The sequence below is a fragment of the Dryas octopetala genome, chromosome 8, assembly GCF_963921425.1.
Source record: "Dryas octopetala chromosome 8, drDryOcto1.1, whole genome shotgun sequence".
In the NCBI taxonomy this organism is placed as follows: Eukaryota; Viridiplantae; Streptophyta; class Magnoliopsida; order Rosales; family Rosaceae; genus Dryas; species Dryas octopetala.
Window position 1 is genome coordinate 6,144,278 of NC_141373.1, and position 22,699 is coordinate 6,166,976.

A 22,699-nucleotide genomic window follows, 5' to 3' on the forward strand; every position below is an offset into this window, starting at 1 on the left:
AACTAGATTTGGGGAAAGACGCGCTCTCCAATGCTAAAGTTGAATTTTATTGGGTTTCTAGTCTAAAATTTGATTATTGGAAGTTAGGGAGAAGTTGAGAAGTCTCATCCATTCAACTTAATTTGGAAAATTTTTAAGAAAATAAAAAATTTGAGGAAATTTTATAGAATGGCCGATTAGAGTTGCGTTTTATATCATTTTCCTCCAAATATAAATTTGGGTAAAGATTTAGAGAAGTGCTGGAGATGCTCTTAGATTACAAATTATATAATCACCGGTTGTCATATTTTAGTGCTAATAGGCTTTAAAAACTGTACAAAGTTTTACCATTTTGATCTTTTAACTATTTTTAGCCTGAATTATCTATCATTTGAGAGTAATTTATTGTTCTTGACAATCGAGACGGTGATTTATGAATTGTTATCATAGTCAAGATGGGTGTTGAGTAGGGGTGTGATTTTGGATCGAAAAATCCGAATCTGACCAATTTTAATATGAACATTTCTTATCCCATACAACAACACTCTTAATAAACTTCTCATACTTGGATCATCTGTGTAATATGAAAACAAACATAATTAAATAAAACATCAAAGAAATATGGATCGATATACCCATACGTACATTTGAAAGAGAAAGTAAACACGACATAACAAATTAAGAGAGTTGCTGAGGCTAATTAATTATATCATGCCTCATGCATATAATTCGATTGATCGATCTCCTTCAGAAATAGCGTCCATACCCAGGATTCCATGCATGGGGATGATGAGGATGATGATGTGGCATGACATGATGATGTCCACTGAACCCAACATGATTAGGAACCACATGATGATGGGCAGAACTACTACTCCCCACAAAAAACTGAGTAGGGTTTGTGTTCTGGATCAAAACCCTATCAGCTTGCTTAGCCACGTTCTTCTTCAGATCCTCCAGCGAAGCCTTGAGCTGCTCCAGCTGAGCCGGCTCCATCTCATCCAGCGGCGCCTCCCACCAGCACTGGGCCCGGCTCGCCTTCTTCATCTGGCTCAGCTCCTCCCCGCGCTTCCTCTCCGCCTCCAGCTGAGCCAGCACCTGCGTGAGCTCAGTGTTGAGCTCACGCACGTTGGCATTACGGTGGGCCTCGATCAGCTGCATCGTGCCCGAGTTCTGCGGGTGGTGAGCTGGCGGGTTCCGGGACAGGAACCGGTCAACCACTGTGTCCACGCAAGGGTGGCCGAAGGAAAAGACCTTCCTGCCCGGGGAAAAGACGATAATTGCAATCTCGGCCCCACACAGAGTGCACAGCTCGCTGGCCTTCTTGAAGAGCCCGGAGCGGCGCTTCGAGAAGGTCACTTGGAGGTTGCTGTCGTTGGCCATCTTCACCATCTCCACCTTTTGGCGGCCCTTACTCTTCCTCACCATCGCTGAAACTCGATCAAACAATATATCAACACCAAAAAGATCAGTAGAGAACTCAAAGCTGAGATTGGAGAGAAATGTTGTGTATTATGGTGTGGGATTGGGGTATATATTGGGGTTTCTACATAAAAATTTAAGCCTTAGAGCTGTCCAAGATATGTACTATCATTTGGAGTCAATATTTTTTTTAATTGGTTTATTGTATGTAATTAGTGACATACTAGTTTGGGAGATTTGAGAATCTTCTTGTTCTTAGCATACATGGTATGCACTTCATGGATTTTGTATTTTTGTTAACAGTCAGAAAAATTCTTGACCAATATGGCACGTGATTCATGTACGTACACAAAATTAGATATCACTAATTCTACTTGTTTGGAAATTCCAACCTATAAACCATATAGAGCACATTTAAAATAATTAGGAGCATACAGATTTTGTGTATCTACTATCTAGTAAGCAATGCATGCATGAGTTGTGTCTAGTGGTGATACATGTATGTACAGAGAATTAGTGGAGGAAGAGATCGAACGAGTAAATTAAAGTGGAAATTGAAAATAATGAAATGAGCGCACAATTTTTCCTCATTAATTAGCAAATTTTCTTCTTGCTGAAGAAGTGAAGAGCTATTTTGTTGTAGTACGAGGCGGTAATTTAGAATTATCATACTATATTCTTATTTTTTAAATATATAATTGAAACCTTTTAAACAATAATAAAGGGTACATGTATCAATTTCATACATGTTGGGAGACGATACAACACTCAACTTTATAGCTAGGTGCGTGTGTGCGTGCGTAAATGACAAATTTATCATATGCAATAGTGTTTTTTTTTTTTGGGCCATTATATGCAATAGTGTTTGTAAAGGTTATAAATTAAGGATATAAACAAAAAAGAGAGCAATTTTTTTATATGTGTGTGTGTGTGTGTGTGTCGGCATGTATAACTTTCCTCAAACAACTCTCTTCAATAAGTTTTGTTCAGTTTTATATGAGTTTTAATTGTATGGTGTAAATAAGCAACATTGCTAGTTGTTTGATTTCTGGTAATTAATAGGTTAAATCATATATATTATTGGTTTATGAGCGCTATTGAATAGAAATAACTATTGAAAAAAAAAAAACCGAAAAACGGGTCCGTGTGTGGCCAGTGTTTGTCGGTTGAATTAATCTTATAATAATTGAAATATATATCATCATAAATTCATAATGAGACCTATATATGTGTATTATGTATAATTGTATATTATATCATAATTGTAAATAATTTCTAGATCAATAATGCATCGGTATGGTTCTATAAAATTTCGGAGGTTTTCTGAATTAGAAGTTAATGAATTATGAGCTCTATAACTATTAGATATAGAAAAAGCACCAAAAACATATGTACCAGTTATCTATAATATAATATAGGTGTGATTTCCACTCTCGTAAGGTAAGTCTTGCATTAATATTGTGAGAGTAAATTTGTATATAACCGGCTTATATATTTATTTTGAGATGTTTAATTAAATTTGTGCATGAGGACTACAAAATTTGAATGCTAAGAACTAAACGGCCAATGCATTAGAAAAAGCAATAGGAAAGTGCATGCATCATTTTGAATATTTATAGATCGATTTCCTACCAAAGTACTACCTGTTTTAAGATCCTTTTTCCTTGGCATGGTTTTTTTTTTTTTTTCTTTTAACAAACCTGGCATGGTTAATTATATGCAATTGCTGATCAGTCTGCCATAATAAGATAACATAAAACAACATGTACGTATAATATGCAATTTGGTGAAATGAAATTTGTCAAAAATTGAGTGTATACGTAATTATTTATGTTTAATTTGACCTTCACAGATGCCAAAAGTTAAAAAAAAAAAATCATGATATGATCAGGACAACATCGAGAATTTCATATAATTCTTTACATTTAATTTCTTTCTGTTTTTCTGTTTTAGTTCTGTTTGAATATTCTAGATGTTTGCTTCCCTTGTTTTGTTGCGGCCTTTTTGGCTTTATTGAATGGAATGCTATTGTCCGTGGGCCCGTGGCAAAAAAAAAAAAAAATTCTGTTTGTTCAAAATTATGTCGTTTATGAATGTTGACAGTCACGATTTGAGTTGATATTTGTATCAGATTTTATACATTTGTTACACTATTCATTTTGACTCGGTGTGATACTCAAATCCAAAATATTGATTTTTTTTGTTTGATTTAATTGTATACTTGATTATTTTTTTGAACTTATGTTTATGGACTAATTGCATTTAAGTTGAAAGAGGGTTTTAAACTAAGAAATTGGACTTTACAGAGGTTTAGTTCTTAAAACAAAAGAAATTATAAAAACAAATCACCGATGGTTGTAGTTTTTGGCAAGTATAAATGTTGGAAAAGAAATTGAGTCAGGGATAAGATACAAAATAATTGGGTTCAAATAAACCCACTTTTAACAAAAAAATAATAAAAAAGCAATTTTAATCACTTAAAAAGGTATTTAGTATTTACCCATAACCATAATTGTGAGTTTTGAGTTTAATAGTATCTCTAATGTTCATGAGTAGAATCGAAGAGAAGAAAAATGTTTTACACTAATGACACATGCTCTCAACACATTAATTTTTAAGAACAATAGAATAGAATGGTATACTATAACTTATATTGATTTTTTTTTTTTTTTTTTCAAAACATTGCAGGGGTCATGGCCTCTTTAGTCCCTTCTATGTTTCGCCCGGGATCGAAGAGTACTCTACTAACGACTCTGAAATGACAGATCTTTTAGCTGCTGGGGATCCACCTCAGATGGTGTTCGAGTGAGAGCACATTGTGCAGTTGTTGTCTTCGGGAAAGCAATGACATCCCTAATGGAATTAGCACCGGCCAGCAACATAACCAATCTATCCAAACCATAAGCAATTCCCCCTGCATCAGACATTTTGTATGTGAGATATCATTCAAACTCCTATTTATGCAAGGTAATAAGGCTGTTAGAGAGCCATGTCTAGGTATAGAATTCAATACCATGTGGAGGGGCACCCATGTCTAATGCCTCAAGAAGATAGCCAAACTTCGCTTCAGCCTGCAGGCAAAAATAGAACGCCGCCACATTATTGGAGAGAACAAAGTTTTCATATTACAAAGCTCATAATGAAATCTACGTTCCAGAGTTAAAGTTATTAAGCTCATAAAAAGAAGAAACAGCATCAGTAAGCCAAGTAAGCCAGTAAGCTTCACAGAAAATGGGGATAAAAGTGAGTGTAAATAACTTTTGCAAAGAGAAGATATGCTACACTAACAAACATCCAAATAATATCACAGCTCAAAAACAACATTGAACAGATTCCAGCCATTTCCAAATAAAATAAAGATTTGAGTGAAGGGCCCCTACAGGTCAGCATCTAGATCCATAAGGTCATGGGCCAATCGAACTGGTATACTTCTTAAAAAGGCCTATCAGAGGCAGGGAATTTAAGTTGCTAAATGTCTATGAGAAGGATAGACTGAAGTCTATATACTAGTATGTAACATGTACAATTACAATGCAAAAGAGATGGTGTACTCACCTCTTCATGGGAGATGCCAACAATTTCCAAAACCTTTTGCTGCACCTCACGTTTATAAATTCTCAAACTTCCCCCACCAATCTGATAGCACCATAGGAAACATCACATCAATTTATTATCAAGGCGAGAGTATTGGCAACTGCATTAGACTTAAAGCTGCTAGCAAAAGACTAATATACCTCAACTCCATTGTAAACCATGTCATAAGCTAAAGCACGAGCCGAAGAAAGATCTTTTATGTCTTCAGAGTTTGGGGCAGTGAAAGGGTGGTGCAAGGCCTGAAAATCAATAATGGTTTTGAGTATGTACACATTGTACAGACAAGAAGAGATGAAAGATGCAATAAGGAATTACGACTTACTAACACTGAGTACAAAATCAAGTACAATACTGAACAATTAAATAATTTTGATTCCAATTAATTCTTTTCGGTCTTCAATCATCAATTTTCATTCATCTAATTAAATGCTAAGGAACATATCCAGTTACCATAGACTGCTCAAAATCCAACAAGTAATATAGGATATTAAGCTTGATATGTATATATCACAACATCAGGGTTTCAAACATTTTCACCTACAGCCAAATATGGAATCTACAACATAAATACACAAGGCAGTGTTAACTGGGAAAAGTGACAACTAAGCATTTGCGAATAGAAGTTTAGAAAAATCTTAATAAAAAAACTTGGGGAAAATCTAAGGCAAACATATAACACTTTGATCAGTATATATTGCAAGATGAAAAACAAACAAGAGGCAAAAAAGGACCTCAAGCCTTCGCTCTGAGTCGTTCCACTCAAACATTGGGAAATCGGTCACCCATAGAATTGAATGCTTGGACTAGATATCAGGCACAAAATCCAAAAGAAGAGTCAGAAAATGAGAAAAACTATGACCTTATTCACTTTCTAATAAAGGGTGGTAACACTTACATCATCAATCAAACCCAGCTCATGTGCCACAAAGACCCGTAGTCGGTCTAGAGTTTTGTTAACCAAAGCATGATGACCCACTGCAAACAAGACAAGATCACCTGATCTGGCAGAGCAACGACTGAGAAACTGCTCTGTATTTGTTGGATCCAAAGTAGATACTAATGCAGGAATTCCTTCAATTCCCCCTAAGAGAAAAATATAGAAACAATCAATAGTGAGATACTGAAACAGAAAAATCTCTTAACCATCACAAGAAATAGAGTTACTTTTACCATCATTCAAGACTTTCAGGAAAGGCAAACCCTTCGCTCCAGATTTGATTGCTTCATTATAAATAATGCCCTTTTTTAGAGCCGTGTTTGAATAAGTTTTAGCACCTGAAGGTATGCATAAAACTTTGATAATCCCCCCACTTCTCAAAGTATCGGCAAAAACCTTGAAGGGGGAATCTGAGAAAATATCAGATACCTGCAATTCAAATAAAAGGAACCTATTTTTAACAATCATTCAGAATACGTATATCTAGTGAAGGACAATGAAACATATTCAAGCCTTGCATAGAACTTTGGTAAGAAAATAATGATGTTTGTGATAAGAAAGGGTGTCTTGATATCCAAAGGGTCTTTTTAGTTTTTTACAATGTAATAGGTAGAGCATTGGAATACCAAAAACTTACTTAGAAATATGAAAAGACTAGTAAATGAAAAACAGTTATTAAAGATGTTAACATAATCTTTTTTCAACTGTATCCACTTTCAATTTTTAGAAGCTGTCAAGTAACTGCATCCAGGGTTGTCTATAATATGTTATCTGCAATATGAAATCCAGTAAATGCTAACAATAAGTGAAGGGAAAGATGATTACATCTTTCAACTCAAGATCAAATCTAATATCAGGCCTGTCTGAACCATATCGACTCATTGCTTCAGCATATGTAAGCCTAGGAAAAGGGTTTGGGAGGTGTACACCTTTGATCTCCAGAAAAACCTGCAACAAGTATACATAGATTTTTAAAGGCCTAGTAGTGTGCAGCCAGATGTTAAAGAGATGTTAGACATATCATATATCTTAAAACACAAAATATAAGAAAGTAAGATAAACTTATAAATACAAAAAGTGATGCATTAAAGCCACTGACTGTGCGAAAAATGCCCAAAATCCACCAAAACCAGTAAGATTTTAAAGCCTACTTTGTTAAGAACCTCCAGCACATACCTAGGCTTTCAATGAAACTGGCCCGGTTCATTTGTAAGCTTGAATCATTGGATGAACCCGAGGTAAATTAGAAAGCACAAATGCTACAGTTATTGTATCATTCACAAATGAAGTAGTGATAAAGCTATTGCTAGGCTCAGATAAGCTTTCAAATAAATGGTTCATGTAAACTGGAGGTTTTTTATCTACATCCTTAAGATGATGGGCATTTAAAACAAATGGAGAAAGTGGATTCAGTCTTCAATTTATATTCTAATGGCTGCCTTAAGTGGTTTGTGCTGCCTCCATTACGATGTTTCACTTTCATCTTTGCCATTTATTTTGGTCATCTCGGTGCTAAAATTTGTTTTCTTTCTAGTTGTGTAGGTGTTAAACAGTCATTGCCAGGCCCTTAAAAAGAGTTTCCTTACAGGCTTCCAAACAAAGAGAGATAGACTTTTATATTTCAATATGTTAAGCTCTTCCTCTCTCTTTGATCACTATGAGCCAACTAAAACTAACCTTTCTAATCAGATCTTCATTTAGCCTCAGCATGTCCTCTAAAGGAGTGAAAGCAAGCTCCATATCAAGCTGTGTGAACTCAGGTTGTCTATCAGCTCTTAAATCTTCATCTCGAAAACACCTACAGAAACAGAAAGTTGGACTTAAATCCCAATTTTCGTTGAAAGTCTGCATAAAGATCACACTCTTGAATTCTTACCATAAAGCTTATGGAAAATTGTCATGTGAAGTAACAAGTAACAAGCTTATTGAAGCAAAGCAGAAGCTAATAGAGCATTTAAAATAAGCAACTACCGACAGTAAATACTACCAAAAAACAATCTCAGACAGAAAGACAGAACAAAATTTACCTTGCTATTTGATAATACTTATCAAAACCAGAAACCATTAACATTTGCTTGAATAGTTGTGGACTTTGAGGCAAGGCATAAAATGTTCCTGGCTTCAAATTACACATCAGAGCAAATAAGCTCCCCAGACATCAAAATTTAAAAGTGAATGTCAGCAGAATAACTGTCAATTACCTGAACTCTTGAGGGCACTAAATAATCTCGGGCACCTTCGGGTGTAGATCTAGAGAGTATTGGAGTCTCAATCTACCTTATAACCATGAGCAAAAAATCAGGACCAAAATAAACTCAACTCTCTCTCTCTCTCTCTCTATATCTTTATTACATGAAAAAGACAAACAATGAGTATGACAATTTAATACATAAGGAGTTCTTCTATCAATAAGTGCCAAGACGGTACCTCCACAAAACCATGTACATCCTCTAGGTATCTTCGAATCAATTTCACAACTTTATGCCGCAACATTATGTTGGAATGCATTTGTTGTCGGCGTAGATCAAGGCACCGGTATCTATCAATATCTGAGTAGTTTTAATCAAAACAGCTCCAACAAATATTAAAAATTCCAAGTCCTTCCCATCAAATACAGACACTAAGAAGAGTGAGATTACCTTAACCGTATTTCCTCCTTGACAGAATCTTTCGCATCTTCGACAGTAGTGACCAAAAATGGCAGCTTAGATCTCACAGCATTCAGTACTTGAACATGCTCAGCTGCAACCTGCCAAACACAGACAATACAATAATGGGTGGCAAAGTAATTATATAAAACATATGGGTTTGGTTCTTAGTTCGTGGTTTGTAGTTTGTACCTCTATTGAGCCGGTTTTCATCTTCTTGTTGACTGAATCGGCCGGTCTAGACCGGACGAGGCCTTCGATGGCAACGACGTACTCGAGCCTCAAGTCGTTTATGGCGGAATGCGCGTCGGGAAACTTATCGGGAAGTGTCGTGACCTGAACAGTACCGGTGTGGTCTCGGAGGTTGAGGAAGGTGAGGCCGCCGTGGACCCGGTGGAGGGCGACCCACCCGCATAGCGTGACCCGTTTGCCCACATCGGTGGTGGACAATTCGCCGCAAAAAGCGGTTCGAGTTACCCACTGGAGGGGATTTGGGAGCTTGAGATTGGGAATGGGAATGGGGGTTTCGGCGGAAGGAGAAGAAGGAGAAGGGGGAGTGTTTGGGATTGGCGTGGTGGAAGCTGAGACGGAGAAGATGGTGTGTTTGGGAACTGGTTTAGGGAAGGAGGGTCTGAGTATAGTGTGGAATAAGAGAGGGTTTAGGGGTTTGGAGCGGAGGGGTAGGAGAGGGAAGGTTCTGCGGAGGAGGGACATGGCGCGAGAATTTTGCTGTGAAAATGTGGATAGAGGAAGAAGAAGGTAGGACTTGGCAGGGTTTAAGGATTGGAGGGACTTTGGGCTTTGGCTCTGTGGGCTGGTTGGTGAAGTATAGACTGGGTCAGTTACTTGTCTTGTGGATGGAGTGGGACAACGGGTTTGTGAAGTAGGGCCCAATAGGTTTGGGCTCGTAAGGCATGTTTTAGGGACCAAAATTGCAGCATGGTAGGCGAGGCCTAGCTTAAGTGATGAGGATGGGTGATGTTAGTGTAAGTTATAATTAAGATAGATTTAGGGTTCGATCTTTTCTAATGTAGGATATAATTAGCATTGTTAAAAAAATTGATGTGGTTACAATGCTAACCAAATAATAACCTAAATTTGAAATCAAATAATTGCCTACAAAGTAATTGTCAACATGAAATTCGTAAATGAAAACCCTAACTTACTTGAAGATGAAATGGTTGTATTGTTGTCGACGATGAGTGGTTGAAGTCTTGAAGATGATAGCCAAATGTCATAAGAGCTTAACAGTTGAAGATTTAGGTCTAATGTCAAGGTTGAAAGTTTGTCAATAGAATAGTTTATATATCCCACTATTTTAGTACATATAGTTTATTTCCAACAAGTTCTTAGCAATTTAAATTGAGTTGCCTTATGTTAAATTCAATTCAAATTCAAGTTAATTTTTTGGTTACATTGGAGGGAATCGAACCATCGAGCTAACCTAATTATAATTTTTACCCCACTCACCCTTAAAATTTGGGTTAACCCCAGAGGCTTATCCAAGCTCAATTTAATGACCAAACATGAGATTAGATAAAAAAATTTATAATCTCATACTTTATCCACCTCAATAAATGAGCTCCTAATTTATAGTAGGGACTTAAAATTCTAAAATGACTTTACTAATCAACCAAAGAAGTTTTTTTTTTGGTTCAAAATCAACCAAAGAAGTTAATTGTATAGGAAAATAAATTGAACTAAATGTGATTGAAACTTAAATTGAATTATAGCTTGGAGAAAACAAACATAAAGACATTAGTTGTGAACAAAACTAAAAACAATGTAGACACTAGACACTATAAAACTTAAAAACATTATCTCCAAATTTCAGAGTCCTTTTATTGGAAAAGTAAGGAAAATTATAAGGAAAAGTAAGACTTATAATATTCATTACTCCAAATTTTTTTTTGTTCCTTGAGTTATGAGTCCCAATTATTTTCATTTATTATAAACCCATATTTGCACATATGTTTTTTTGTTGTTGATAATTACAAATCCTGAGTATTAAAAGTCATTCAATGGCAAGATCAAGTCAACACCCTTTAACTGTATCGGAGAGAATCCTCAACGGCAATTTTATGAATCCAACGGCTCTAAGCCCCTTTCCCTGCCCTTTTGACTATAACGGTCGAAAACATTCCATTTAAATTCAAACAGTCATCTCAGACTTTGAAAAACTAGCCGTTACGACCTCAAATTGCTCTACCAGATTCTTGATCTTCGCAACCCTTGCCATTCTTTGCTCTACTGGTATTTTCAATTCCAAATCTACAAGCGAAACCCACCATGGCCGTGCCTTCGAACAAGTCGTCGTCTTCTCCAATTGCAAGCAGAGCAAACCCTAATTTGAGAAATTCAGAAGTTGTCAATCCCATGCGCAGAAGCTTCAGTGGGAACCCATTTGCGAAGCCATCAATTGTTGCAAATCCCAGGAGCTTCAACCCCAACACTCCTGCCAACAGTCCTTCAGGTTTGTCACTCTCTCGCACCCACTTTCCTATACCCTGTTTGGTTGTCAAGAAAGTTCCTTTTACCTGTTCTTCATTTGGTTGGTGTTTTTAGGTTTATATTTCTGATTTATTTTGTGTTTCCTTGTTGTTGTGTTGCAGAGCATCCACGAAGAAGCTCTATCGGCAGAGAAACTGTGGTTACTTTTCGCGATTGCGAAGACAAAGAGAACAGCAAAGATCAGAATTGGAAACCGATGAGGGTTCGATCACCAATTGGTGCAAAGGGCACGAAGAATTTCATGTCCCCGACGATTTCAGCGGCTTCCAAGATCACTGCTGTGTCCCCAAGAAAGAAAATCTTGGTGGAGAGGAACGAGGCGGCTCGGACTTCGGTCTCACTCTCCGACTTAAAGAAAGTGTCTTTTGCTCCGACAGTGGAGGATTCAGAGCACAAGGAGGTAGGCCTCACAACCCCTCTGGTTTCTAAAGCTCTGAAAACCCAAGTAGACCTTGATTCAAACGAACCCTTGAGTTCCATGAACGAACCAGAGGAACCTGTTTGTGTGAATGCCTCTGAGAAGCCTGACTCTGTTAACCTTGACCCGAGTTTCAAGATTAGTCCTCCTCCGCCTTCTTGTCCGGAGGCGTCGGGTTCGGTCTTAGCGCCGCTTGATGCTGATCCATCTGTTCCTCCTCCTTATGATCCCAAAACCAATTATCTTTCTCCTAGGCCTCAGTTTCTTCATTACAAACCCAATCCACGAATTGAATATTATCTGAGCAAGGACAGAGAGGGCAAGAGACTTGAGGATAGCTTCACTTCCGGAAGCTTTTCTGACACTGACGTTACTGAGGAAACTCAGTCTGAGTATTCTCAGAAGGAATTGGAAGATGTTACTTCTGGTGCAGTGGTAGAACAAGACCAGCAACAAGAAGAAAAAGAAGTGGAGGAAGAGGTCCATGTGTCTGAACCAAGCCCCATTAGCCCCATCAATACTTTAATGTCAAAGGAGGAGGCTGTCGAAGAAAAAGGGTCCTGTAAGCCAAGCTTCTTTTGGAGATCAAAGTTCACTGCTTTGGTTCTAGTGTTGGCAGTTGCTGTTTTATCAGTTTCGGTTATTAATTCGCCACTCATTGATGGTTATGTGCTTAAAGACTTGAGCTTTGTGAAGGAATACGACCAATCTGAAGTGGCTGAATTTGCAAGAGCAAGTTTTGATGGGTTAGCTAGAAATTTCCGGGTCTGGTCTGATAAATCTGTCTCTTTCATTTCTGAGTTGATTTCCTATCTCAGAGGTGCACACAATTTGGGCCCCTTGCATTATTGTAACTTGACTGTTTTGACGGAGGATGTACGGGTTGATGGGTATTCTGTGTTTGATCACAGTTACAAGGGAACAGATGGAATGTATGAGTTTGATGTGCTTGGACATACAACGGAGAGTCTGGTTGACATTGAAGCTACGGAAGAAAAGGGTCAGCCAGAGATTGGAGCAACCGAGGACATTGTAGAAGCACGTGTTGATCCAGAATATGAAGAACAAGTTAATCAAGAGGCTGAAGCACCTGTTGACATTGAATCTTTGGAAGAAAAGGGTCGGCCAGAGGTTGAAGCAGCTGAGAAAACTGTAGAAGTACATGTTGATCCTGAATATGAAGAACAAATTGAGCAAGAGGCTGAAGCACCTGTTGACAATGAACCTTTGGAAGAAAAGGGTCAACCAGAGATTGAAGCAGCTGAGAACATTGTAGAAGTACATGTTGATCCAGAACAATCAGAGCAAGAGACTACACAGGCTGGGGAAGTACTTCAGGCTGCACAGGCTGATGTAACTGAAATAAAAAGTACAGAAACCGAACAGGGTCAAGAAGAAAATGTCGTTTCTGATCATGCAGACAGCGAACCGGAAAGTAATGTAAGCATGAAGAAGGAGACAGTAATGATTTCACAGGCTGCTGAAGGTCGAAGCGAAGTTTTTGAAGTTGAGGAGCTTCAAGCTGAAAGTAAGATGAGTACAGATACTGAAGTGGAGTCTGTCAAACAAGATCACACTTCTGTAAGCTCAGAAGTGGATTCTTCTCCTGAGAATATGCAAAGCTTAGAAGCAGTGGATCATACAGTTGATGGGGCTGAAAATAAGGCCTTCATATATGTTGCTTTGCTGGTTTCAGCATTAATCGGATCCACAGCTTTTATTTATGTGAAGAAAGGAAAGAGCTCAACCCCAAATCCTGCTATCTCAGTTGTTCAACCATTGCTGACTAAGAAATTGGATGCAATTCCTAATGTGCCAGTTAGCACTGAGCACACTTTCCAGGAAAGACCCTCTTCTTGGAACTGGGTTGGAGAGCCATGTCCTTCTGAAATGAGCAGCTTCCGAAAGAGCTCATCTTACGCCAAGAAAGGACTGAAGCAATCAGATGAAGCTGAAAGCCAGGAGAAGAGGCCCAGGAAGAACCATAGGAGAGAGTCCCTGGCTTCAATTGACTCCTCAATGGGTTCACCATCTTATGGAAGTTTTACAACATATGAGAGAATTCCTATCAAGCATGTGAGTATACAATGATCATTTTTCATACTTTGCATTCATAAACATAATCTACCTATTGTTTCTCATGGTTTGTGCTTTTGTTGGTTCTGCAATCTGCAGGGACATGGAGAAGAAGAGGTTGTTACGCCAGTTAGGCGCTCAAGTAGAATCAGGAAACAAGCCAATTCTCCATGATGACTTAACACGATGCTACATTGACTGTTGTGCAATGTTATTCTGAAGGAACCACTACCTAGATTATGTTAGTATTGATAATGGCTTGTTATTAGCAATAGCGAACAATAGCTTTCATTGATAATGAAGGCTTTTATGTTTTGGCATGTATTGATAATGAAGTTGATAAATATAGTGCAAATTTGTTTTTTCATCCCTTTACCCATTTGTTACAAAATAAAAAGAAAGTAAGATGAACTTGTTAGTACAAAAATTGATGCATTAAAGCCACTGGTTGTGCAAAAAATGCCTGAAAATCCACCAAAACCAGTAAGATTTTAAAGCCCACTTGGTTAAGACTTACGAACCTCCAGCACATACTTAGGCTTTCAATGAACCTGGCCTGGTTCATTGGTAATCTTGAATCATAGGATGGACCCAAGGTGTATATATATATATATATATATTTTTTTTTATCAGGGGATGGGGAATCCAACTTATGTGCAAGAGAATAATTCTACGGCACTTACAAATTGTCAATTGTGATGTCGATATTAGTATTATTGTGGATCCTGCAAGTCATACACAATAGAGTTTACTTGTATCGTGTAAAAGGCAGCTTATATAATAGTTTTGCAATGCAACAGTTGCATTCTTGCTGCTTACCTATCTCAAGTTTGTGGTGTCCCTTACAAATTTAGAGCCATGAGGTTTATATACTCAAGTTACAGACCACTAAAATGAGTACATGGATATCGATCTCCACACTTGGTTGTTGTGGAAGGTGAGGGGGTGAGGTCACATAATTATTGAGAAAAAGTACTTCCTGCTTCATTAGTAAGTCAAAGAATGATCGGGTGTTCCAAACCAAAGAGTTGTAGGAAGAATTAAAAGTAGGGGGGGCTATTCAGACCACCCAATTTTGCTGAGTTGACCACCCCCCTAAATTTTTGCCCATTTTGCCCCTGCATGCTCATTCTCCAAATTTTGGCCGGCCACCCCTCCCCGCCGCCGGCGATGGGGTTGCGCCGGCAGCGGAGAGGGGTGGCCAATCTGGAGAATGGGCATGCAGGGGCAAAATGGGCAAAAATTTAAGGGGATGGTCAACTCAACAAATTTGGGTGGTCTGAATAGCCCCCCTTAAAAGTATGTTATGGTATTGGAGCAGAGGCTCTGCCTAGTGCCTACCACAAGTTGTATTTTCATGCATCATAGAACCAGTTTTTCCCTTATTTCTTTTTCATTTACTTGATACTTAATTTTACAGTTTCAAATTCTTTGTTCCCTTCTTGTCTTCTTTTTCGTTATCTCCTTGTTTTCATATTGTCAATGATATCTCTATATCAAGTTATTTTTTGTCAGAAATCTCAGGTTCAAATACCCCTTTCATTAAAAAGACATATACATACACCAAATTCTTAGAATTAAAAAAAAAAAAAAAGGAGGCTAAAGAAAAAGTAAACGGATACAAATGCAATCATCATTCACCGATGTGGTTATTCTTTCAATTAAATTATACCTACTTAAATTATACAGGCACTTAGAATTTGATGAACGATAATTAAAATCCTATAATTAGGTGCACAGCTTCTGATACAATTTCATACCCTCCATAAGTCCATCAACTAAGCTTAGTCAATTTCGCTATTATTTGCTTATGTAGCATCAGTGGACCTCTATATTTGATGATGAATATGCCATGTGGAAAAAAAGTAATGTACCAAGGTTTTTTTTTTTTTTTTTAGTATATGATTTTAAAGTTTATTTTACAGTCATTAATAATAAATCAACTCACCTAAAATTTGTAAAAATAAAAAAGTCTATTTTTTAGTTAAAAATGATAAAAAAATCCATATTATAACTGGGAGGTGTGTTTTTACAGTGCCGAGCACTCAGCACCCCTCGCTGAGTACTTGGCGTGGTGTTTATTTATTTATTTGTGCGTATTAGAAAGATTGCCACTGTTTAATAATGAATATCATTCTTACTATGCGATAGTGGCAATTAGTAATAGCCATTTATTGAATATCATTTTTATGCAGTTTTAAATAGTCATTGTTGCATAATGGCAATAATAGTTACTGTCGAACAATGACTATTTTAAAAATATGAAAAAATAAAAAAATATTGGGCATTTAGTGTTTATCCTTTTAAATCAATAAAGAGAGCCAGCTTATCAACCTGTTTTTAAAAGTGGGCCAGCCTCATACTATTTTTGATTATATTGTTTGTATGATTTAACTTTTTTGTTTAATATTTTGAAGAGTTTGAGGAATTGTTATTGTACATGTGGTATTATCTTTTGTTCACGTGGCATATTTATCATCAAATATATGGAGGTATATACGGTATACTCATGTCACATAAGTACTAACGGCGGAACTCTCTAATATATGAAAAAGAATTAAAAAAGAAAAAGAAAAAAGGGTTGAGTTAAGTTGGTAACGAGCAGCAACGAACAGAGGCAGGCAGGCAGCCGCTAAAGCCAGCCAGAGTGGGTCGCGTGAATTGTAAGCACATAGAGCGCGAGCTAAGCTTGGGTGAAACAAGAAACGAACAAATAAACAAACACAAAGGTCCACATCCTCAGCACGCGTGTACTCATTTAACGTCTACAATACATTCGCCGTTATAATTACTATCGTCTCCTCCGACGAAAGCAGCGCTCAGTGAGGTTCGCTTCGATGCCTTGAAGATCTGATTGGACACGGAAGACGACGAAGAAGATTACAGAGAGGAGTTAGGGGTTTAGGGTTTGGGGGAGCCAGATGGCGGCCTCGACGCAGTCACTGAGGTTCTGCGGTCCCGTCTCTGCACCCGGTGGAGGCAGTTTCGACGCGCTCAACCGCATCCTTGCTGACCTTTGCACCCGTGGCAACCCAAAGGTACACTTCACATCAGTAATTAGTAATTACTCTCTCTATTTCTTCTTTTCTGTTTGTTTCCTGGGAAAATGAAGCTTCTTGTTCTATCTCTGGTTTTGGATTAATGGGTAACTAATAGGTTTAGTGGACAAACCAAATTGTGGGATTTTAGGCCTATCTTAAGCTCAGCTCAGTTTTAGGCCACTCTACTTTGTATAGCTTCTCAGCTAATCATACATGTTGCTGAATTTTATGTTCCTAAGTTGCGTTTGTTTTGCTCTATGGTTTCGAACATTACCCTCCAAAAGTTGCATTGATGCTTGTTTCATACAGAAGACTTAAAAGCTGCTTAAACTCTGTTTTATGCAGGAGGGGGCTTCATTGGCTTTGAAGAAGCATCTGGAAGAAGAAGCCCGGGACCTCAGTGGAGAAGCATTTGCTCGTTTCATGGACCAGTTGTATGATCGGATTTCTACTCTTTTGGAGACCAGTGATGTCGCGGAAAATTTGGGAGCTCTGAGAGCTATTGATGAGTTGATAGATGTGGCACTTGGAGAGAATTCCTCAAAGGTTTCAAAGTTTGCTAATTACATACGGACTGTGTTTGAGGTAAAGCGTGATCCTGATATTTTGGTCCTAGCTAGTAGAGTTCTGGGCCATCTTGCCAGGGCCGGAGGAGCAATGACTGCTGATGAAGTGGAACGCCAGGTTTGTTGCTTTTTTTTTTTTTGTTTTTTTTTTTTTAACAAAATGTGATTTGGAGCGGTTAGTAAAGTTTCTGATAAGCCTTTGATCCCTTAGGTAAAAATTGCTCTGGGTTGGTTGCGTGGGGATAGAGTTGAGTATCGCCGTTTTGCTGCTGTCTTGATCTTGAAAGTAAGTGCACCAATATTGCTTATGTACTCAATTATTTATTAGAACTCGTGATATTCTTAGTTAAGAGCCAGTATTTCCCCTCTATTTATACATTAGAAAATCTTGTCGTATCAACACATGGAATTTTTGTTTTGTTTTATTTTCCAGTTGCAATTTTCATTCAATCTTCTATGCCAAAAATATTTCTGAAATGCTATGTTTTGTTATTATAGGAAATGGCAGAAAATGCTTCAACAGTATTCAATGTTCATGTACCTGACTTTGTTGATGCTATATGGGTTGCTTTGAGAGATCCAGTATTGCCTATTCGAGAGCGAGCTGTGGAAGCTCTGCGTGCTTGCCTTGGTGTAATTGAGAAACGTGAGACACGTTGGCGTGTGCAATGGTATTATCGTATGTTTGAGGCTACACAGGATGGATTGGGTAAAAATGCTTCTGTTCACAGCATACATGGTTCCTTACTTGCAGTTGGAGAGCTTTTGAGGTTGGTAGAGATGATTATTTGTTTTTGTTTTGTGTGCGTAAATATGATTGTCATTCACCACAAGTATGATCCTCTCTCTCTCTCTCTCTGGCCAAACAAAGGTGAAACCCACCCACATTTCTGTAGGAGTACTCTGATACTTTTCTAGCTTGGTTGATCAGTTTTGGAAGAGAAAGAGACATGTTCATAGTTCATGCAATTATAACTTCTGTTTTGGAACAAACTTTGTTTTTGTGCGCATTCATTTACATGAATATGTATGATGCATTTTTGCCAGCTCAAATGAAGTTATTGTGATTGTCTTGTACTTGTGACTGTACTCTAATTGGTTAAGAATTTATGGTGATAATGGTAGCCTAAGAAACCCAAATGGGTACATGTGGTGGCAATGTGGGAGCAAATAAAACCAAAATTATCTGAAGTCTTGTGATTTAGCGATATTTTGATAAATTGGTGCCTATCTTAAGATAGTAAATGTGCTATGCTACCTTGTGGTATCTTGATATTTTGACCTGGCCATCATCTGCTCCTGCATTCATTATTGATTATAAAAAAATTCATTTCGTCTGGGCAGGAATACAGGTGAATTCATGATGTCAAGGTACAGAGAAGTTGCAGAAATTGTCCTTAGATATCTTGAGCACCGGGATAGGCTGGTTCGCCTGAGCATAACTTCATTGCTACCTCGAATTGCTCATTTTTTGCGTGATCGATTTGTTACAAATTACTTAACGGTTTGTCAACTGTCCTCATTTAATTTGCAATTGTAACAGCCTAACTGGTGAAATCTCGTTTTGCTGTTTATCACCCCAAATATGTAAAGAAATGCTATTTTTTGCAGATATGTATGAATCATATTCTTGCAGTTTTGCGAATTCCAGCAGAACGCTCCAGTGGTTTTATTGCCCTTGGGGAGATGGCTGGTGCTTTGGATGGGGAACTTGTCCACTATTTGCCGACAATAACATCTCACTTACGTGATGCAGTATGTCAACTTGATTGATCTTGGTTCTCCATGGTTTCACCTTAACTTATTTCTGTCTCTGCTGTGTTGTGTGTGTAGGTTGTAGGTTATGGGTTATAATTTGTGATAGTGAACAGATATCTGACTGTTATTTAAAATAATTTGTTCCGCAGATTGCTCCACGTAGAGGTAGACCGTCGCTTGAGGCTTTGGCTTGTGTTGGAAACATAGCGAAAGCAATGGGGCCTGCTATGGAACCTCATGTTTGTAGTCTTTTGGATGTTATGTTCTCTGCTGGTCTTTCCCCTACGCTTGTTGAGGCCCTTGAGCAGATAACTACCAGGTACACTGGGTTGTTCAAGGATTTTTCCCCTTGCTCATATTTGGTGATTAGCAATCCAAGTGGACTGACTAATTCTCTGTATCATTGGTTGCTGTTTCAGTATTCCATCTTTGCTGCCTACCATCCAAGATCGGTTGCTTGACTGCATTTCGGTGGTTCTTTCAAGATCCCATCATTCTCAGGGAAGGCCAGCTGTTGGCATGGGTAGAGGAAATTTAATGAATATCCCTCAGCAAGTTTCAGACCTCAGTGGTTCAGCCTTAGTGCAACTTGCTTTACAGACTCTAGCTCGTTTTAATTTCAAGGTTTGTGTGCATACAATGTCCATTGTGAATCCTAGTTGCACTTTTAATCTCACACAGAGCTGATTTATGGTTTAGGGCCATGACCTTCTTGAGTTTGCAAGAGAATCAGTTGTTGTATATTTGGATGATGATGATGGAGCAATCCGAAAAGATGCAGCCGTATGTTGTTGCAGATTAGTCGCAAATTCCTTTTCTGGTGTACAATATGCTTCTGGTAGGTCAAATCGGGGAAAGCGACGGCGTCTTGTGGAGGAGGTTTGCTTTTGAACATTCATTTTCATTAACTTATGCTAAATGTTCCAAACTGTGGACAGTTGTAGTCCCCCAACCCCACCCCCCCCCCAAAAAAAAAAAAAATTGCTGCTTGTGTTTCTCGTTGCCTAGCATGCTTATTTGTGGTTTGTGTTTACTTAAACATACATTTGTATAATACACTGATATCTTCAACAATCAGAACTGGACGATCTGTGGGCAATTTAAACTTTTATGATTATGATTTGCAGCGAGAAACAGAAAGTAGTTTGCGGGAGGTTGGAAAACAGGAAGGGGGGAAAGGGTTAACTATTATAGAAATTTGAATAAAGACCAGAGGATTGGACTGAAACTCTTCATGCTGCAAGTAGATCATGAGTTGACATAAGCAACTATTAGATAACTTGTTTTCAATCTGCAATTCTAATATGTCAAATTCCATGTCTTTAAAGTAATTTATAAATCTTCAGTCGCAAAATCTCATTAATAATCCTATTCAAGTCTCTTTTGCCTTATGTTGTGAGTGAAATTGTGTTTATTTGTACATGCTTATTAACTGGAAATTGTCCTTTTTGCAGATTGTGGAAAAGCTTCTCATCGAGGCTGTTGCAGATGCTGATGTTATTGTTCGACATTCAGTCTTTTCCTCTCTGCATGGCAATAGAGGTTTTGATGATTTTTTGGCGCAGGCTGATAGTTTGAGCGCAGTTTTTGCTGCTTTAAATGATGAGGTGTGTTTTTCCTAAAATTAAAATTATGAGGTCTGTGCTTTACTCTATATGGATGTCCGCATGACTAAAATATGCTATATTGGTTGGACTTGTAAGCTTGGGTGCGTATGCAAGTGATAGTAAATACTACTTTTCTGTTCGTTTTTTTCTCTAGCATATGATGTGCAGATTTCATGTATGGTTTGTTGGAATGTAATTTGTTAAATTTTAGTATTAATATTACATATAAACTTCATTTCGTGAGAATTATCTGTTCCTGTCTATAATATTGAAGGTTTATGTGTTTCATCTTGTAAAAGTACTATGATATTGTCGTAGGATTTTGATGTTCGAGAGTTTGCAATATCTGTGGCTGGGAGGTTGTCGGAAAAAAATCCTGCTTATGTTCTTCCAGCGCTTCGTCGCCATCTCATACAGTTGTTGACTTATCTGGGGCAGAGGTGATGTGAAAGGATTATCAATTTTGGTTACTTGCAGTTATGGGAATTAATGCTAGAATGAACTGTCAAGGTGTTATATATTGACTTTTGTTGCTTTGTCAGCAGTGCAGATAGCAAATGCAGGGAGGAAAGTGCGAAGTTACTGGGTTGTTTAATACGGAACTGTGAACGACTAATACTTCCATACATTGCTCCAATACACAAGGTTTAATATGTCATTTAGGTCTTGTTTTGTTTATCTTAGTCATGTATTATTAATAAATTTGTTGTCCTCTAGGGGACATCCGATAAAATTGGAACGATACAGAGAAGATTAGCATGGCTCTTGCGCAAGGATGACATAAACAACTTGAGTGTTATTAATAAATATGTCTACTCCTTTTCTTTTCCCTTCTCTCATAATGAATGTCTGATTTTTCAGGCACTTGTGGCAAGACTTATTGATGGCCCTGGTATCAACACAAATAGTGGCATTATTAGTGGAGTTCTTGTAACTGTTGGGGATCTTGCTAGAGTGGTGGGTATAATTGGATTTTTTTCCATCATGTCTTATTTATTTATTTGGATTGGAGGAACTCTTGTAGGTGGCAGAGTTGAGGTGTCTAATGCATTTTTTGTGACCATAAGAACATGATAATGTATTGACCTTTTTTTTTTGGGATAAGAAACACAAATAATTTTATTGAAAACAAGAAATAAAGTACAGGAAAAGACGGACAAGATGTCCATATATTCCTAAAAACATGGGTTAACTTCCACAAAATGATTGTTGCTGAACTAGTACATGTCTTTAATGCAAAATGTTATCCAAAACTTGACATGAGACAGCTATCTTAATAATCTTTGTATTAAATATGAGTATTTAAGTTCTAATCCTGTTTAGGTCCTACTCCTCTCTCTGCCTCTCTCTTGTATTATCTCTATGTTTGTGGGAATGGATTTTTTTTTTTTTTGGGGGGGGGGGGGGAGGGGGTTGGGTACTGTTGCAAATTTTGAGGTTCCTGTTTCCTATTTTCTTTGCCTAATGTAGAAGCACTCACGTAGTCACACTAGATCTATTAGGGGCCCATTTTGTTCATTAAGGTCTCCAATTTTGTTGATATATCCTTTTGTTGCATATGTATGGTTGCATTCCTTTTCTGTTATAAATATTTTTGTGCTGTGCTAATATAAATGTTGTTTTCTATTTTGTTTGTTTGCAAGTTCCTTAGATTACCACAAGTTTCCCTTATTTCTTTCATTAGTTTTTGTTTTTGTTTTTTATTTAGGGTGGTTTTGCAATGAGAAAATACATTCCCGAGCTTATGCCTTTGATTGTTGATGCTTTATTGGATGGAGCAGCTGTCACAAAACGGGAAGTGGCTGTTGCTACTCTCGGTCAAGTTGTACAGAGCACTGGGTATGCACTCTGTTTATCACATTGCTCTATGATCTGTAGGTTCTGGTTCTATTAATTTGTTTTCTTTTTCATTTTTTTTTTTTGTGAGTTAGAAAAAACATCAATGAGGCTTATGCATGTTACACTGATTTGGACTGCTCATCAGATTGAATAAATAATTGATTGTCAATTTGGTCATTCATGTGGAACTTGGGTTTGTAATACCATTTAATTTTTTAGTTTTCTCTTTTGAATACAATTGAGAACTCAGTCCTAGTATTGACAGTGAAGTTATGATTTGAGTTACTTTCTTTGGAGCCACTT

General features: G+C 37.7%; 4 protein-coding genes and 1 non-coding gene across 6 annotated transcripts in view; 3 read left to right on the forward strand and 2 right to left on the reverse strand.

Annotated features, from left to right (window-relative positions):
* Window positions 1–726: 726 nt before the first annotated feature.
* On the reverse strand, window positions 727–1,407 carry LOC147276516 (agamous-like MADS-box protein AGL62). The gene has a single exon (XM_086253861.1). It carries the CDS (start codon window positions 1,405–1,407, stop codon window positions 727–729), a length of 681 nt encoding a protein of 226 aa, XP_086109987.1.
* A 2,461-nt stretch (window positions 1,408–3,868) lies between these two features.
* On the reverse strand, window positions 3,869–9,313 carry LOC147276517 (aspartate--tRNA ligase, chloroplastic/mitochondrial-like). Its single transcript, XM_086254220.1, has 14 exons — window positions 8,773–9,313; window positions 8,572–8,681; window positions 8,360–8,471; window positions 8,134–8,205; window positions 7,960–8,051; window positions 7,610–7,730; window positions 6,758–6,880; window positions 6,166–6,361; window positions 5,891–6,078; window positions 5,727–5,798; window positions 5,136–5,234; window positions 4,957–5,037; window positions 4,415–4,472; window positions 3,869–4,315 (listed from the first exon to the last, which is right to left on the reverse strand). The coding sequence occupies exons 1-14, from the start codon at window positions 9,292–9,294 to the stop codon at window positions 4,146–4,148; spliced, it is 2,016 nt and encodes a 671-aa protein (XP_086110346.1). The 5' UTR covers window positions 9,295–9,313; the 3' UTR covers window positions 3,869–4,145.
* A 1,556-nt stretch (window positions 9,314–10,869) lies between these two features.
* LOC147276518 (uncharacterized) lies at window positions 10,870–13,895 on the forward strand. Of its 2 annotated transcripts, none has more exons than XM_086255069.1 (3): window positions 10,870–11,053; window positions 11,193–13,589; window positions 13,701–13,895. In XM_086255069.1, exons 1-3 carry the CDS (start codon window positions 10,870–10,872, stop codon window positions 13,757–13,759), a joined length of 2,640 nt encoding a protein of 879 aa, XP_086111195.1. In that variant the 3' UTR covers window positions 13,760–13,895. The 2 variants fall into 2 exon arrangements, with proteins under 2 accessions (XP_086111195.1, XP_086111194.1); XM_086255068.1 differs by having other exon boundaries at window positions 11,193–13,585; window positions 13,685–13,895.
* Window positions 13,896–16,188: 2,293 nt separating this feature from the next.
* The window catches only part of TOR (target of rapamycin), a 31,813-nt gene continuing 25,302 nt past the window's right edge, over window positions 16,189–22,699 (forward strand). Inside the window, exons 1-14 of the mRNA XM_086253155.1 lie at window positions 16,189–16,623; window positions 16,972–17,310; window positions 17,404–17,478; window positions 17,691–17,962; window positions 18,537–18,696; window positions 18,804–18,947; window positions 19,100–19,269; window positions 19,370–19,574; window positions 19,650–19,829; window positions 20,405–20,557; window positions 20,876–20,997; window positions 21,103–21,202; window positions 21,419–21,514; window positions 22,266–22,396. Of these exons, the coding sequence (XP_086109281.1) occupies window positions 16,507–16,623; window positions 16,972–17,310; window positions 17,404–17,478; window positions 17,691–17,962; window positions 18,537–18,696; window positions 18,804–18,947; window positions 19,100–19,269; window positions 19,370–19,574; window positions 19,650–19,829; window positions 20,405–20,557; window positions 20,876–20,997; window positions 21,103–21,202; window positions 21,419–21,514; window positions 22,266–22,396 (2,264 nt within the window). The 5' untranslated portion in view covers window positions 16,189–16,506. The remainder of the gene's footprint in view (window positions 16,624–16,971; window positions 17,311–17,403; window positions 17,479–17,690; window positions 17,963–18,536; window positions 18,697–18,803; window positions 18,948–19,099; window positions 19,270–19,369; window positions 19,575–19,649; window positions 19,830–20,404; window positions 20,558–20,875; window positions 20,998–21,102; window positions 21,203–21,418; window positions 21,515–22,265; window positions 22,397–22,699) is intronic.
* LOC147276520 (U6 spliceosomal RNA) lies at window positions 21,266–21,368 on the forward strand. Its single transcript, XR_015124118.1, has one exon. It is a non-coding gene; the product is annotated as a U6 spliceosomal RNA (small nuclear RNA).